Here is a 17,816-nt window from a genome sequence, read left to right as displayed (position 1 = left end):
ACACACACACACACACACACACACACACACACACACACATCCATGCACTCTCACACTAGCACTACAAGCTAGAGACCTGCCATTCAATACCTGAGCCTATGAGGGACATTTCAGGATCAAACCACACTGCCACCCTGAAGAGAAAAGACCAATATTGTTCTCGTTTATGGCTGTGGGATTGGAGGCTCAAGACATCAAGTGACTCGTGCACAATTGTAGACGAAAAGTGGATTTCATTCTGGCTGTGGGACTGTGGAGGTCCTGACTCTTAACCACCAGACTCAACTCCCCCTCCCTGCGGACCTGTTCATCATTTCATTTATCAGGCAGGCTGCTGGTCCTGAGGCCCTCAGGACCTTGGCTTGGTAGCAGGTCACTTGATTGAATCAAGCTGAACACTTCCACCTCATCTGTTAACACTCCCCCTGCAATGGAGCATTAGGGGCCTAGGAGCCCTAAAACCAGGAACACAAAATCCTTTTTCTGCAGAATCGCTCTTTCAGATGGCAGTCAAACTCCAGGAGGACTTACAGATAGATTTCTCAAATGGAGCCTCACTCGGCAGCATAATTAATAAATGTCTCAAAGAAGGTCGTGGGGGAAAGGTTTGCTGCCGTTTGCCTGGGCATCTGGGAGTGAAACATGAGCAATTCAAATGCATTTTTTATTTCCACTTATTGCCTTTGTCAAGAACCTCTATATTCCATAGGCCAGATGTATCAGTTGTTGGTTTTTTTTAAAAATAGTTTTATGCTTCAGTGAAATAACACTCCTCCTTTCTACCTCTACCAAATAGAAAAGGAAAACCACACACAAAGAAAACGAAAAGGAAAAAAAAAAATCACAACCTCCATGTTGACAAATGCCAGAGAAGAAAATTTTCTTTTTATCCAGCAAATGCTTGTCATCTTGTTTGGGCAATTTGTTCCTCTCAGGGAACCAGGCACGAAGTGAATGCAGTTTGGTGAAGAGGAACAAACTTTCAGTGGCTGGCCCCCACAAAAAAATGTGCTGATAAAGACAGGGCAGTTAAGATCCTGGAGGTATCAGTGCCAAAACAAGAGGAAAACAAGACTCTGTTGCCTGTGACCTGGAAGTCTCGGGCCTGCAGAGACCCGAGTTCAGCCTCGGGTTTTGGCCTCTCTCTTGTGACTCCGATTGATAGCTGGTGTCTCTTCGGATACAGCTTGAGCTAATTCCCAGGATAATGACCTGGCCCCGTGATTTACTAACCTCACAGCGCATAACCGCTCTGGCGGGGCCGGCTAATCCTTTAATGGTCCCTGCAGTGTGTCTAGAGCAGCTCCAAGAATTCCACAGCCCTCCTTGGAACACTGAAGGGCATTGAATGCCCTCTCCTCCCTCCCCCAGCCACATCTCCCCACCCCGCGCGCCCTTATCTTATCAGGTAGCTAATTCCCACAAATTATTGTGTGGTTCAGGCAAAAAAAATGAAATTGCTCTCGAATCATAAATTTCTCACTTTTTGGACAGCTGCTAAGTATGGGAAAGCTTGACCAAGTGGGTCTTAGTCACTGTTGTGAACAATTAAGACCTGTTAAATGCCTCTAGGTCTCTTGAAAAAGCAATGTTTATTGACAGGAGGGAAGAAAACAGTTTATAGAGAGATTTAGCAAACTATCCACTCTTAAGTGGGCTGTAATCCTTCATCGGGGATAATGTGACTTCCAGCACTGTTCCAGGCGTAAAGTCTATGGCCCACAGCACTCTGGTCAGTGTGGCCGTCCTCAACCTCAACATTGGCCTTAAGATGGGGAACTCCCAGGTTTCCCAAAGCAAGTCCTATCAAAGCTGAGAGTAACCTCCAGGGCTCCAACGGGAACAGAGCGCTTTGGGCCTCTGAGCCTCAGAAAGGATACAGAGGGACCTCTTCCTCTGTTTTAAGCTGTCTCTAGACTCCACCTCATCACCATCCCTGCCACTGGCTGCCCACACTACCTCTGCCCCTCAGCTGGGTTATTGTAAGAACCTCTTCACTGGTCTCCCAGCTCTACCCTGTTTCCACTCAGTCTTTTGGATTTCTTTTGTTGAAGTAAAATCTCTATAATGTAAAATTAAGCAATCAAAAGAGTATAATTGGGGTTGGGGGGTGTTGCTCAGTGGTAGTGTGTCTGCCCAACATTAGCAAGTTCCTGGGTTCCTTCCCTAGCACCACACATAACTACGGGCACAGTTAAGAAAGTGCAGCGTGTAGCAGGCTTTCAGTTAGCTGGCAACTTAGAAAACCTTCAGCTTCATCTACATCCAAAGCCATGCCATCAACACTAAAGGAAATCTATACATATTAAGCAACCAGTCCCAGGCTTTCTTGTTCCCTGGCCATTGGGAAAACAAACAAAAAAATCTGCCTTCTGCCTTGGTGAATTTGTCAGCTTTTTTAAAAAAAAAATTTTTTTTTGTATTTCTGTACTGCTGTTGCCAGCACCTAGAGAAGAATCTACATGAGACCTCACACTTATATACCTGCTTGACTCCATAGGGGCACTTTTACTAACAGCCTGTCTTTTCTGTGAGCACCAGTTACTACAGCAAAGAGTAGTAGTTCAAGTCCAGGGGATAAAAAGTTTGAAAAAAAGAAAACCGAACTGTAGACCTGAGAGATGGCCCAGAGGGTGAAGGAGCTTGCAGCCCACTGATGCAGACCTGATGACCCGAGTTTGACCTCTGCAGAGGTGGAAGGAGAGAACAGATCCTGTAAAGTTGACCTCTGACCTGCACACACACACACACACACACACACACACACACACACACACTACTAATAAAAACCTTACAAACCCACACACACCGTCACACAGAGTAAAGCAGAGGCAGGACCTCAAACCATAATAGTCTGTATATATGAATTTTAATAATTTTTATCAAAAATCAGGATTTGCAGATAAAATGATGGTTAGAAACCAAATGTGAGGGAGTGGATTACACTGAGCCTAACAGAGGGCCGGGGATCACTGTACTGCCCGGCCAAGCTGCTTCACCATGACCACCCTCACCGACAAAACACTTGTGTCAGTGACCGTCCTCTGTCGTGTAACTTGGCACCCATCGCTTCCGCCACCTGGGACATTGCCAGCGGGCTTAAGAGCTCTCCGGAGCAACCTTGGATGTATCTCTCATAGCGAATGGGCCACAAAGCCACACCTAAGAAAGTTCTTCCTTTAAGGAACCCCTATCCTGGGGACAACCAGCCTTAGCCAAGGTGACAGACTCACACACCAGCACCCCAGATACACTGTCCATGTCTTCGTAGCAGCAGCCATCCTGAGCCCAGGAGGCATCACCTCAGCCACCCCTTGGCCACGAAACTCTGGGACCGAACTTCACACAGGTGCTACTCCTGCGGTCTCAGAGGGAACCCTTTACTACTGAAAACACCAGAACAAGCGCATGAGTAGTGACTCCAGAATTAAGGCTGCGAATACCTAACACTAGCTTTCCAGCTAGAGATAGCAACCCCGTCCCCACCATCCCTGGGTTGCTGAAAGGGAGCACAGTAGGGTAGAATCCAGCTCCCCACCAGCACAAGAAGGCTCTCAGATGCGCAGGATTTTGCATCCATTTAAAATGTGGACCACAGCAAGAGTTGCCTCCGGAAGGTTCAGTCCCTCACTCACAGGGAGCTGGTCTGCATGTGGCCAAGAGGGCAGGGAGTCCAGCCAGGAAACTCCTGCAGAAGGTTTAAGCATGCAAAATCCTAATTTCAAATGACCTGCAGGCTTAACCTGGCTGAATGGCAATCTCTCCCCCTCCTGTTAAAACTAATACAAATAACAACCCTGGCGAAAGAGGAACCTCGACATCCCACTAAGGTAAAAAAAAAAAAAATTAAACTGATATATTGTTTGGCAGGTTACCAACCCTTTTTGTTTGTTGGTTGGATGGGTTTGCATGTATATTTTTATTCTATGTATTTTCAAATGTTTAGTCTTTTTGTCTAATGTTTTAGTAGTTTAGTTTTTCTTTCTTTTTTTTATAACTACTTACGATTTTGTGCATTTATGGTTAAGACACAGTGCTTTAATCTCTATCTCAAAAGAATAGACCTCCATGACTGCCCTCCAGCTTTCTACACCTATGAAGACCTTCTCTTCCACATCTGTAGTTATCTTCCTACCTCTCCCACCTCCAGCCTTTAGCCCTTCCTTCTCGCCCACACGGGACCACTCTTCCCTCCTTTCCCTGTTCCTTCTTTGTTTCTCTACTTAACTGCTGACACCATTTGCTCTGAAGAATATATAAACCACACCTTCTCCAACCAGTGTCCCAATGCCAGGCTCTAAACCATAACAGGACACAGGGAGACAAAGGGCCTCCTACAACTAGGGGAAACATGGGCTGCTATGAAGAAGTGGGAAGCATCGTTTCATCTTCTCCCCTTAATAGCTGGGGAGAAGCAAATTTCCCAATGAAGACATCGCTCTGGAAAGACCAACAGAAAACAGGACAAATAGCCAATCAGAGGTAGAAAAACAGGCAGTTAAGTCCGGAAGACCCATTCATCCTTATCCCAACAGATTTTTGTAGAAAATAACAAAAACACAAAGATGATGGGAATCTACCATCTCTATAGCACCCTAACTCCCCTAAGATGGAAACCAAAGCCACAGAAAATAGCTGAAATGTCCAAGGAAGAATTCAGAATACTGCTTTTAAAGAGAATTAATGACTAAATAAGCATATAAACAAAGAAAATACATTCAAAACCTCAGCTAGACAATTTCCCAAGTGAATGGAGCAATTGTAAAAGGGAAGAGGAAACACCCCCCCCCAAAAAAAAGAGAAATTATGCAAGGAAGTAGAAACACTGAAAAATAACAAAACAGAAATTCTGTAGATGAAAGAAATCATCAATAGAATAAAACTATACCAGAAAGCATCACCAACAGAGGAAGCCATGCAGGAGAACCAATTTCAGAAATGGAGGACCAAGTCAAGACAATAATATAGTCAGATATATACAAAATGTGAATATCATCAATACTTCCGAGAAGCCTAGGATACATTCAAGATCAACACTTTGGAATTCATTTGGGTAGAAGGAGCTGAGATAAAAACCAAGAGGAATAGCCAAATTACTTAATGAAATCATAACAGAAAATTTCCCAAACCTAGAGAAATAGGTTGACATTCAAACACAAACATTTAGAATCTTAAACATTACCAAAGAAGAATATCTTCATGAGACATCATAAATGTGAAAAACAAAACATAAATTTAAAAAATTAAAATCTGTGAAGGAAAAAATGCCAACTCACACAAAGAGACAGGACTATCAGATTAACTTAAGAGCTTCCATCAGCAATGTTTAATGCCAGAAAAATCATGGAATTATGTATTTGAAGCCCTGAAAGTAAATTACTTCCAACTAAAATAGCTATACCCAGCAAAGCTATCTTTCAGGGTTGATGAAGAAATAAGGATTATTTAAAGATAAACCCAAATTTCAGCAATTTATGATAACCAATCCAGAAAATTTTTAAGGGAATATTATCAAGGGAGAAAGAAGAAAAGAATGTACCTAAGTGAACATTTGAAAGAACACACTCCACAGTGTATTCAGAAAGGAACAGATAAAGAAAGATGAGCTGGGAAAGAATCAATGATATCCAACATAGCAAACCTGAAAAGACCCCAAACAAATAGGGGGTGGGGAAAGGCAGCAGCATCAATCCAGCAATCTCCTGACAAGGCCATAGGAGACAGTCTCTTTCAATAGTGACCTTAACGGTAAAATGCACTCACGTCACTATTAAAGACACAGACTATCTCACTGAGTTAGAACAAAACACAAACCAACCAACCCAAGAACAAGGCTGCAACACAGGCTCAACAGTTAAGAGCCTTTCCTGTGCTTGCAGAGGACCTAGGTTCAGTTCCTGGCATCCACATGACAGTTCACAACCATCTGTGACTCCAGTTCTAATGCTGTCCTTTGCAGACCCAGGCCCAGATACACACATGGTACACACACATACAGTGAGGTAAAACACTCACGCATAAAACAGAAATTTAAACACACACACAAAAAAAGGCAGGAAATACACTTGTCTCAGAGAAACACACTTAACTAGTAAAGATGCCCCAAATCTGCATGTCAAAGAGCAGATATTAACTGCGAGGAAACAGACCTTAAATAAAGAGACATAGCAATCCTTACACTCGATAAGCTAGACCTCAAGTCAAAATCAGTCAGAAGAGATAAAGAGGGACACACCCATATTAGGAAAGAGAGTAATCAACCATGAATTTCATAACAAACACTGGACGGCATAAAAGTTTTACAGCGAGGCAGCAAGCAACCGAGCAGACAGACCGCCTCCAGAGTGGTGTGGAAACTTTGACAGGGCTCCTATCTAGAATATATAAAGAACCGTAAAAATAAAACACAGGAAAACAAAAACTGCCAATCAACACATGGGCTAATGAACGAACAATTCTTAAAAGAAGAAACACAAATGACGAGTAAGCATTATTTAAAGTGTCCTTAGCCATTTTGGAAACGCAAATTAGAACCGCTTTGCGTTTCCATCTCACCCTCGTTAGAGTAGTTATCATCACCAAAAGAGACCAGAAATGCTGGCAAAGATGGGCATGGAGGCACATACCTTAATCATTGCCTACGGGGAGTGTAAACTAGTACAGCCACTATGGAAATCAGTACAAAGAGTTCTCACAATAAAAAGCTGACCTTCCATATGATCCAACTGTTTCAGCCCTGAGCATATACTCAAAGAACTGGCACTTTCCTATCCATGTTTATTGTTGTTCTAAGCACAATAGGATGAGTCAGTCTAGATGCCCATCAAGAGATAATGAAAACATAGTACATATATACCATGGAATTTTTATTCCCTTATAAAGAAAAATGAAATTGTGAAATTTTCAGGAAAATGGGCAGACAACACAGCATTAGCTTTCATTATGGCATTTTCAAATAGTACTTGTTTTTGTCGAGTCACCTCTGTTATAGAATATTATTTTAGGATGTGCTACATTTGTTTATGCTGTGGAACATTCATTTAATGATGCAAAGATGTGCTGCATTTTTTTTAATGTTGCATTTGTTTAACTCTGTGAAGCTGTGTTACTGTGCCTGTCTAAAACACCTGATGGTCTAATAAAGAGCTGAACAGCCAATAGCAAGGCAGAAGAAAGAATAGGCAGGGCTGGCAGGCAGAGAGAATAAATGGAGAAAAAGAGGGTTTGGAAAGCAAGTGAGATCAAGGAGCAAAAAAAGAATGGGTCAACCACACAGCCACCCAGCCAGCCATGGAGTAGGAATGAAAATAAGATTACAGAGGTAAGAAAAGGAAAAAGCCCAGAGGTAAAAGGTAGATGAGATAATTGAAGTTTTTTTAAAAAAAAAAAAAAGCTGGCGAGAAATAAGCCAAGGTAAGGTCGGGCATTCATAAGTAAGAATAAGCTTTCCAAGTGTGATTTATTTGGGAGGTGGGTATCAGGCCCCCCAAGAGTAAAACAACCAACTACTCACCTCCTCATGCCCCTTACCTCCACTTGGTCCCTTCCATACACCCATAGTTCCCCTTCCACTTTCTTGTCACATGTCATTGACTTCCTAAGACATCACACAGCCCTTTGTCCACTTCCTGCTTCTGAGTCATGACATTTTCTTTTCTGAGCTCCATTTTTCTCTTCCCATCTCCATCTGCCTGAAGGAGTCTTCTTCAGGTCTTCAGGAGAAATCTTTCTGTTGAAATCTTGGTGGTTTAAAAGAGGCATTTCCTCTGTTTTCCATTCAGTGCAAAGAAGTACAGTCACCCATTGCTTGAGATCACAGATACTTGTTGAGAACCATGCTAGGCAACTTGGTGACTAGGGAATGTCCTAGACAGCATCCTTACATAAACAGTGCAGTCAATCACTCAATATGACTTCTTGATCCTCATGAGATGTGGTGAACATAATATAGAAGTCCTGCTGGCAAAACACAGCATACTGTTTTATTCAATATCAGTTTATAAGCATAAGGAATATGTTATAAAATAGCTTAATTATAAAGCATAGTAAGTTACATAACCCATCAACACTGTCATTTTATGATCATTATCAAGTACTAAGTACTGTACACAGTTGTACATAGTAGTTTTTATACAGTTTGAAGCATAGTAGCTCCGTTCACACCAACATTATCAAGAATACAAAAGCAATGTACTTTGCTGTGACATTACAATGTCTATGACATCATTAGGCAACAGGAAGTTTTTAGCCTCATTAAAAACTTAGAAAATCTGTGTCATATATATGTGATCTTTCATTGGCCCAAACATAGTTACATGGCAAATAATTATACCCCAAAGTGTCTAAAATCTCCAAAGAGAGACTACATTAACACTTACTCTTACCATATCTCTTCTGAGTAAAAAAAACTCAGAGACTAGCTTTGGGAGTGGGAATGAGGAAAACAGACTGCTGTGTGGAAAATAGTGTAATCTTTCAAAAAAAAAAAGCAGCTTATCACATATTATTCAGCACATAATACAGGCCAGTAATTGTTTTGGGTGTTAAAGAGAAATGAGCCAAATCCCCAAGGGATGTGAGTTTCCTGTTACCACCACAACAAATAACCGTGTGGCTTAAAACAAGTCAAAAATGTATCATGTAGTTTCAGATATCAGCAGTCCAAAATGTTTCTCACTGGGCTGAAGGCAAGCAGGCTGGGGTTTTCCCAGAAGCTCTGAGGGAGAATGTGTTCTGGGGCTTTGTCTGGCTTCCCACCCTTTACCTCAAGGTCCCACATCACCCAGCACTATTTTTTCTGTTATATGTCCTTCTTGGAGTCTGACTCTCCTGTAGGTAGAGTTTTCCTGCCTTACCCACAGTCAGGACAAATCTTTGTCACCCGCCAGTCCCACAGCCGCTCAGACCCAACCAAGTAAACAGAGACTTATATTGCTTACAAACTGTATGGCTGTGGCAGGCTTCTTGCTAACTGTTCTTATAGCTTAAATTAACCCATTTCCATAAATCTATACCTTGCCACGTGGCTGGTGGCCTACTGGCATCTTCACATGCTGCTTGTCATGGCGGCGGCTGGCAGTGACTCCTTCTGCCTTCCTGTTCTTTTCTTTTCTCCTCTCTGTTAGTCCCGCCTATACTTCCTGCCTAGCCACTGGCCAATCAGTGTTTTATTTTTTGACCAATCAGAGTAATTTGACATATAGACCATCCCACAGCACTCTCCTACCTCCCTGTTTTCTTATCAGGACTTTGATCCATTTTGAGCCCACCCCAATCAACCATCTTAGAATCTGTATCTATCTAGTTCCTATCCCTAGCTTTTAGGGACCAGGTTGGACATCTGTGAGGGCCATTATTCTACCTGCCATCAAGGATTTAGTCTGAGTTACTGTGGTGTCATAATGGTGAAATATAGGGTCATATAAGAAGTGACTCTCCCCTGCCTAGCTACTGGCCATTCAGTTCTCTACTAAACCAATCAGAAGGCACCTTAGACAGAGACATATCTTTACAGTGTACAAAAAGTTTACTCCACAACATTTTCCCCTTTTCATCTAATTAAAAAGGAAAGGCTTTAACTCTAACACAGTAAAAGTATATACAATAAAAATAGTTGTCAGGTAAGAATTACATTCACAATGCCCAGTCCATTTGTATTTGGCAATCCAAATTTGTATTAGCTATCCTATCTTGGTGTGTTCAAAGTTTTATATCTAATTTACTTCTATCATAACTAAGGAAAACTGTAACTATAACTATCTAGTCTTCAACCCCATCAGAGATCCAAGGATATATTATTACCTGAGTAAAAAGGAAGTACAGAGCAAGCAACTTCCAAAACTACAGAAATGACAAAAACAGCTGGCTGCCTAGACAGTCACCCAAGGTTCCTCTGCAACATTGGGGCATCCATCTTTGGCCTACAGACCTAGAATATCTGACAGATGTTTTGTGAAGCTGGGATTTTGAAGGACTGTCCTACCTTGTCTTGGCAAAGTTTGACAGTCACTTTCTTTTGTGTCCTGCTTATCCAATTTGGAAAGCATACAGTCAGCAGTCAAGGCAAGGGCAGTTTCTTGCCCAAATGACTAGCTTTACTACATTAAAAGAAAACTCCATATGTGTAGTTGGTTTTTATTCACTCTTTACTCTTGGGGGCGGGAGGGGGTTGCTGCTACTCAGCTTCCAAACAATCACATACAGAGGCTTATTCTTACTTATAAATTCTCAACCTTAGCTTGGTTTATTTCTAGCCAGCCTTTCTTCAATTATCCCATCTATCTTTTCCTCTGGACTTTTATCTTTCTCTTTCTATATACCTTTGTTTACTTCTTATTCCACAGCTTGCTGTGTAGCTCAGTGTCTGGCCTGATATCTTCCTCTCTGTCTTTTCTCATGTCTGAGCTTTTCTTCCCAGATTTCTTTTCTCTGCCTGCCAGCCCTGCCTACCCTTTCTCCTGCCTGGCTATTGGCCATTCAGCTCTTTATTAGACCAATCAGATGTTTTAGGCAGACAAAGTAACACACAGAGTTAAACTACTGGAACAAAAAAGAACACAACATATCCTTGTATCACTAAACAAATGTTCCTCCACAGCAAAAACAAATGTAACACATCTTCAATTAATATTTAATTAATATTCCACAACACATATGGAGGTTCTTTGATGCCCATCACCCTTTTTTGAAGTAAATTGGTGCTGTCAGGTGCAGATGTATCTTATTGTCATGAAAAGCCTTATGTTATTAAAACATCTTAAATGCCATATTCTGTAGATCTCTGAAGTGTTTGAAGACCATACTATCTATCTAAAATATATCTGTTTAACCTTGAAAATATACCTAACATGACTACAAGTTTGATTGTTATAGATGACTAACTACTAAACTGCATTTCTTAATTATCCTAATTATTTAATAATAATAGCTTTCAAGGACTAGTAATTTACATTATATTGTTAAATGAGCTGCATAGGTACAATACCTTAAACAAGAGTAGAAACATATATGCAGTATAACAAAAATAGCCTTAAATTTGTATCAATATATAAAAATCACACCAATGTAAAATATTTAAGACTAGTAGTTGTGTTTTAGTTTAAAAGTAGATTCAATAATCTACCCTTTTCATATTATTCCTATATTCCACCCCCCTTTTTTTTTCTTTTCAGAATGAGATCCCTAATCTAATCTCCTTAGGAAAAAAGAAAACAAAAACCTTTTCCCCAACATAACGTATTTACTGACTTCCACTCTGAAGTTAAGACATTCTTAAAATATATATGATGGTTTGATTTAGCAGTTTTTTTCTACAGTCCAATGTCTCTCAGCAGCATTTGCCCTTCACTCATCAGCATTCAAAAAATTTAAAGTCAATAAAACACTATATAGGATTCAGACACCCTGTGTATTTCCCATCTTTATTTGGTTTATTCTCTTTATATTACTTTACTCTTTTTTAAAAACTTTATTATTTTTAAACTATTTTTCTATGTCTATACCCATTTTTTCTTTCTTTAGCATCTAGGCACATTTTTAAACATTTTGTACCTATTTTAGAGTTTTTATTTTGTTTTGTTTTTTGTTTGTTTGTTTGTTTGTTTGTTTTTTGGTTTGGACTGGCTTTACTAAGCACCTACAGCAATCTCTGCATGAGCCAAAGCTTAAACTGCCAGGCTACCACCACGAGTGGCACTGGGCTCTGCCCCATTGTTTTCATGAAAGCCTAGCCTCATGCTGGGCAGGTACCAGCCTGGAGCTGCATCTACCTGCCCCAGCTCTAGGAATTTGTTGTGTCCACCTGTAACAGGTATTTGTACCCAGTGCGGGATACTCAAGTGCTCAGATGCACAGCAGGGCCTCTTAAAAGAGCTGCACCTCTATACGTTGAGAGCATAGGGCCTACCCAAGAGACCAATGTCATCAAGAAGCCTCATCTGACTCCGTGTTCACAACTTCTTTCTTTTCAGCTTTCTCAGGCCTTATGTGGATATACATGGCCAGATATTGAACATCATGTGTTGTAGGACTTTCTTGTTGGCTGCCAGCCCCCAAATAATGACACAGAGCCTTGTTATTAAATATGAAAGCTTGGCTTATCCTATCTACCTCATATAACTCAAATTAGCCTGTTTCTATTCATCTATGTTCTGCCATGTGGCTTTTACTCTCTCCCACTCTGTATGTCTGACTTGTTTTGTGTCTCATTGGCATCCCCAGAGTCCTCTCTTTCCCTGAAAGTCTCACTTATTCTCACCTGCCTAGCTATTGGCCATTGAGCTCTTTATCAAACCAATCAGAGGGCACCTTAGACAGAGACACACCTTTACAGTGTACAAAAAGCTTATCCCACAACACACAAGAACCCCAGACATGACCCATTGACCAAATGGCTCCTGGGCATCTCCACTTCAATCTCCCATAGGTAACAAGCTGACCTATTCAAAAGAGGGCTAGTGCTGTTACTTCTCTATAGACTCCCTAGTTTCCCTGATGTCCTGGGGGCACTGGTTGGTATTAGTTAGATGCAGACTCAGTATGTTAGCTACTTTGCATTACTGTGACCAAATATCTGACAGAAAAGATTTAAGTGAGGTAACATTTATTCTGATTTATGTTTCAGGTTATCACATAAGGAAGGCATGGTGACAGAGCCGCTCCATTAGTGAAAACATGAGGCAATGACTCTACACATCACGGCAGACCAGGAAGCAGAGAAAGCTACACACCAGAACCCAGAGTTGATATAGCCCTCAAAGACAGGCCTTTAGAGACCTATTCCTGGGAGCCAAACCCCACATCCTAAGGGCTCTATGGCCCTCAAAATAGCACCACACACTGGTAACTGAGTATTCAAAACACAGGACTGTTGGGGAAATTTTAGATTAAGATCATAATGTTAGGGGAGAGGGATAGCAGGGGGCTACCATGAGTCCAGTTGCTTCTACAGTTCCAGGAACCATCAAGACAATTCTAGACAAGACTCTCCAATGTCTCTGTGAGAATCAGTAGGGAAATTTGGCTGACTTCTAGAACTGACCTTAAGTTGGTGTGTTTTTTAAATATTATTTGTGCATGTGTGCACATCCACAAGTATGTGGTAGCCACAGAGGTCAGAAGATGGATCCTCTAGAGCTGGAGTTGCAGCCTGGCATGGCTGGGAACTGAACTCATCTTTTGGAAAAGCAGCATGTCCTCTTAACCACTGCTCCATCTCTCCAGCCCTACGCTGGTACATTTTAAAGGGAAGCAGAGAGAGTGTGGTGGGTGAGGAAAATTCTCCCTTGACAGTAATCACGTGAGTCTTCTCTTCATTCTGACCCAGCCTCCCCCATCATTGAAGAGAGTCCCGTGCCTCCATGAAGGGCAACATAGGCACCTATAAACCCAGGGCAATTTCTCCTCATGCTCTAATATTAGCACTTGGGCCTTGAGAGAGAAGCGCCATTTGGTAGAAGAAAGTTTCATGACTTATGAAGTACCAGAGCCATTTATTTCTTTTAAATATGATCATCTTGAGGGTAGAAACATCATAAGAAAAATAGGATTTAAGGAAGATTAGCCTCTAACTATTCACAGCATTTCACACCTCTGCCTGGTCTCCACCGTGGATAGGACCTCATTGGAATCCATCAGAATGTGGTCAGACAGTGCAATGAGAACTCTCCAGGACCCAGTTGGTTTTGATACCTTTTATATGTTGGTGAGTAGACTGGGAAATTTGAAAAAGATATAGTATTCAATCACATTAACCAGTCTCCAGAACTGGACCAGAAACATCTAAATGTCTGAAAAGTCAAGGAAATGCAATGTGGAGTTGGCAGTGTGAAGACTTGGCTGTAAGACTACCCGCCATCTGGACAGTCTAAACCAGTCAGCCATAAGTATAACTCAGTGGCTTCCCTCAGCATCCAGGGCAAAGTTGGAGCCAGCAATTCTCCATGTCAAAGGGATCCCCAGTGGGTTAGATAGTGGGACCATCTCCTAAAAGAGTGTCCCAAGTGTCCCTAGTCCTGCAACCTGGAGAACTTTTTAATATAGAAATATAAGAATGGTAAGAAAATTAGATACAAATATTACTATTTGCGGGTCATAGTGTCTGTACCCATTTGGCAGGCTGACTATAACGTTTAAAGGATTTAGCTTATTAGAAATGGCAGGCAAATCTTACAACTCTTTTTAAAAATATAATGAATGGTTAATGTTCACAGAAGTATTTAAGTTGAACTCTGATTAAATTTATATACAAGTTTGAAGAGGGCTTGAGACTTGGCATATTTATGAGTTTACTGGATTAAAAAGAATTATCGCAGTCCTCAGAAAGTTTTTTTGTTGTTGTTGAATCAGATAAGTAGAATGTTAAAAGTAATGTGAATGTGTTGTGTATAAATGTTAAAGAGTAAAATCAATTTTTAAATAAAATCAAACACTAGCCAAAGATTTATGCATTGTGCTAGCTCTATAAATAACTTATAAGCATTATTTGGAAGCTCGTGGAAAATGAATGTATTGGCTTTTAAATGTATTTCTTTCCATTTGGTGTATGAGTGCTTTGCCTACATTTATGTTTATGCACCACACACGTGCTGTGCTCACAGAGGCCAGAGGAGGGCATCAGAGCCCTTGGCACTAGAGTTACAGACAGTTGGGAGCTCCCATGTGGGTGTCAGAAACTGCACTTGGGTCCTCTACAAGAGGAGTAAGTGCTCTTAACCACGGAACCATCTCTCTAGCCCCTCATGCACTGGATTTTTAAATTATTTCTTTCATTTTTTGAAATTCTAATATAATTACACCCCTTTTTCCTTTTTTCCTTCCAAACCCTCCTGCAGACCCCTCCTTGCTTTCTTTCAAATTCATAGCCTCTTTTTTCATTAATTGTTATACACATATATGTCCCTAAATACATAAATATGACCTAATCAATCTGCATCTTACTACTTGTACATATGGTATTATAAATTATCGGTCTGAATGTTCTCGCTTTGTCCAGCCTCACCTTACTGATAGGCTGCATCTTCTCAGTATCTAGGTTACTGGGTCAACAGAAGCCAGGAAAATAATTTTGTTATATTAGAATGCTGTCTAATATCTAATTGCATATTGCTTACTTTGTTGTAAATAATGTTGAACAGTGGTCAATAAATAGCTTTACATTTTTAGGACTAGAAAGATGGCTCAGCAGTTAAGAACACCGGCTGCTCTTCCGAAACACCAGGGTTTGATTTTCAGCACCCACATGGTGGCTCATAGCTGTTCATAACTCCAGTCACAGGGGATCTGATGCCTTCTTCTGGTTTCATCAGGCACTAGGCATGCAAGCAGTGCACAGAAATACATACAGGCAAAACATATATGCACGTGCAAAAATTTTTTTATTAGTTTTATATATATATATATAGACAGACAGAGAGATGATAGAAGACAGACAGATACATACATACATACATACATACATACATATATACATACATACATAGGATATCCACACTTGGAAGGCTAAGGCAAGAGGACTATAAGTTTTATAAACAAAATTAGTAATATCCTATCTCAAAAAGGGAAAAAAACGCCTCTGCACTTTACATTTGACTTTTAGAATTTTTTTTATTATGGCTGGGAGGTAATGGCATACACCTTCATTCTCAATACTCAGGAGGCAGAGGCAGGCAGATCTCTGAGTTCAAGGCCAGCCTGGTCTACAGAACTTCCAGGACAGCCAGGGCTACACAGAGAAATTCTGTCAAGAAAGAAAGAAGGAAGGAAGGAAGGAAGGAAGGAAGGAAGGAAGGAAGGAAGGAAGGAAGAGAGAGAGAGAGAGAGAGAGAAGGAAGGAAGGAAGGAAGGAAGGAAGGAAAGAAAGAAAGAAAGAAAGAAAGAAAGAAAGAAAGAAAGAAAGAAAGAGAAAAAAGAATTTTATTTATTTATTTATGTATTTATTTATGTATTTATTTATGTATTTATTTATTTATTTATTTATTTATTTATTTATTTATTTATTTATTTATCTCTCTCTCCAGATGCCAAATCTGGCTAAATCTTGATCTTGGACTTTTCAGCCCCTGGAATCATGGGAAATAAACTTGTAGTACTTACACGCCACCACCCCAGGGTGCTCTCTTATACATGTCTGAAAAGACTAAAACACAAATACAAACGTGTAGAAACATTCTGTCTACTTTATGTTTGATCAAGGAAAATGTTACAATTGTTTTGTTGAAGGCGTTTTAAGTTTACAAAGGTAATTATTTTCGCTGTAGAGTAGGAAACAGATACCCTAAACGTTATATTTGTTATTCCCAGAATAAACCAATATTGCTATAGTGGATAAGTTCTTGAATCTATGTTATTTTATTTTAATTGACTCAATTTGCTATGCAGTCCACCTCACCTCCACCCTTGGGTAAGATTGGTTTAAATTATTTGGTGGTGGAAAGAGTAAGGTAAAGACTGAGTCACGCTCAGATGTATCAAGGGCACTGATGACCATGAGTAATGTCTCTTACCTTTCTGGGCTTTATCTGAAAACTGAGGATGGGACAGGTGGCTTTTAATGGCCTCCTATAACTTAATTATCCTCAAGATTTGGGCATGAAGTCTTGTTCATAATCACCATATAAAATGCACCCGAGTTAAAGACCTCAGAACACGTTTTGAGCAATGTGGGGTGATATACCCTAAAGTAGTTGAGAGAACAGATTCCATGGCTGGAATATTATTGGGCATTGTGCTAAGAGCTTTACCTGGCATCCTTCACTTAGTCTCCCAAAGAGTTCTATGAGGCCATGTGTCAGTCAGTCAGTCAGTCAGTCAGTCAGTCAGTCAGTCAGTTCACTGCCTCTCATCTCTGAGTTGTCCCTTCAGGACCTGTTCTGAATTATGAGACTGGACACTTTTAAATCACTTATTTACAGCACAGGCAATGCTACACTTCGTCAATAGAGGGCGCTAGAGAAAGGGCATGGTTTGGGATGCATTTGCTTCCATCTGTCACTTTATGATACTCCCTCTGCCTAAGTGAGGGCATCCAGTGGCCTTCTGTCCCATCCAGCCTCCCAGAATGCCCAGGCACTGAACGACCTCTTATTGTTGGCTAAAACCTAAAGACCACATTGCTATGGCCTCACTGGTACAGTAGCACACTTTTAGGCGCACACACACACACACCTTGGCTTGAATCTCACCAATTACACCAGACTGGCTGACCACTGAGGCCCAGGTCTTTCTCACCTCCTTAAAGCTGGGGTTACAAGTGTTTGCCACTACGTCTGGCTTATTCAGAATATGGGTTCCAGAGATTAAAATCAAGTGGTCCTCGTGCTTCTGAGACAAGCACTTTATCAAGTGAACTGTCTCCTCAGCTCGCCATGATGCACTTTATACCAACACAATATTCCTAGACCAGGTGTCTCCCTTCCGGGAAACAGATTCTCATCATCACAACTCCCTGAACCCACTCATTTCTACCTGGAAGTTCTGCTTCCTGTGCCCAGGAACTCTGGATCAGCTCTGGCCCAGTCAACCCAACAAATTTCTCCCTGAATTGAGCTGAAATCATGCTGTTTCCAGTCCAATGTGAACCCTAGCCTGAAGGGAGGCCTCCACATTCCAAGTTGTCCTGCTTGGCAAGTTATCCTCACACGTTATGGTTAATCACCTGTTAAATTTTAATATAACTTCGGATCAAACCTCCTCTGCTTCATCTCTGTGTGGCTTCTGTCTCTTGATTGGATCCAGATGGATCCAGACAGGTACCATTATTATTTCCGTTTTGGATGAGATTTCAAGAGGCTAAGTGACTTACTGAGGATCACATGACT

The 17,816-nt window shown here is 40.9% G+C and overlaps 1 protein-coding gene across 1 annotated transcript in view; it reads right to left on the bottom strand.

Annotated features, from left to right (window-relative positions):
* Positions 1-9,323, bottom strand: part of LOC102905556 (uncharacterized) — a 206,603-nt gene extending 197,280 nt beyond the window's left edge. Inside the window, exons 1-2 of the mRNA XM_042275850.2 lie at positions 9,015-9,323; positions 7,531-7,956 (exon numbers count right to left, since the gene is read on the bottom strand). Of these exons, the coding sequence (XP_042131784.1) occupies positions 7,531-7,550 (20 nt within the window). The 5' untranslated portion in view covers positions 7,551-7,956; positions 9,015-9,323. The remainder of the gene's footprint in view (positions 1-7,530; positions 7,957-9,014) is intronic.
* Between the last annotated feature and the right edge of the window lie 8,493 nt (positions 9,324-17,816).

The sequence above is a fragment of the Peromyscus maniculatus genome, chromosome 4 (assembly GCF_049852395.1).
Source record: "Peromyscus maniculatus bairdii isolate BWxNUB_F1_BW_parent chromosome 4, HU_Pman_BW_mat_3.1, whole genome shotgun sequence".
Lineage (NCBI taxonomy): Eukaryota > Metazoa > Chordata > Mammalia > Rodentia > Cricetidae > Peromyscus > Peromyscus maniculatus.
The sequence above is the reverse complement of the archived record's forward strand: the minus strand, read 5'-3'. Positions and strand labels throughout refer to the sequence as shown.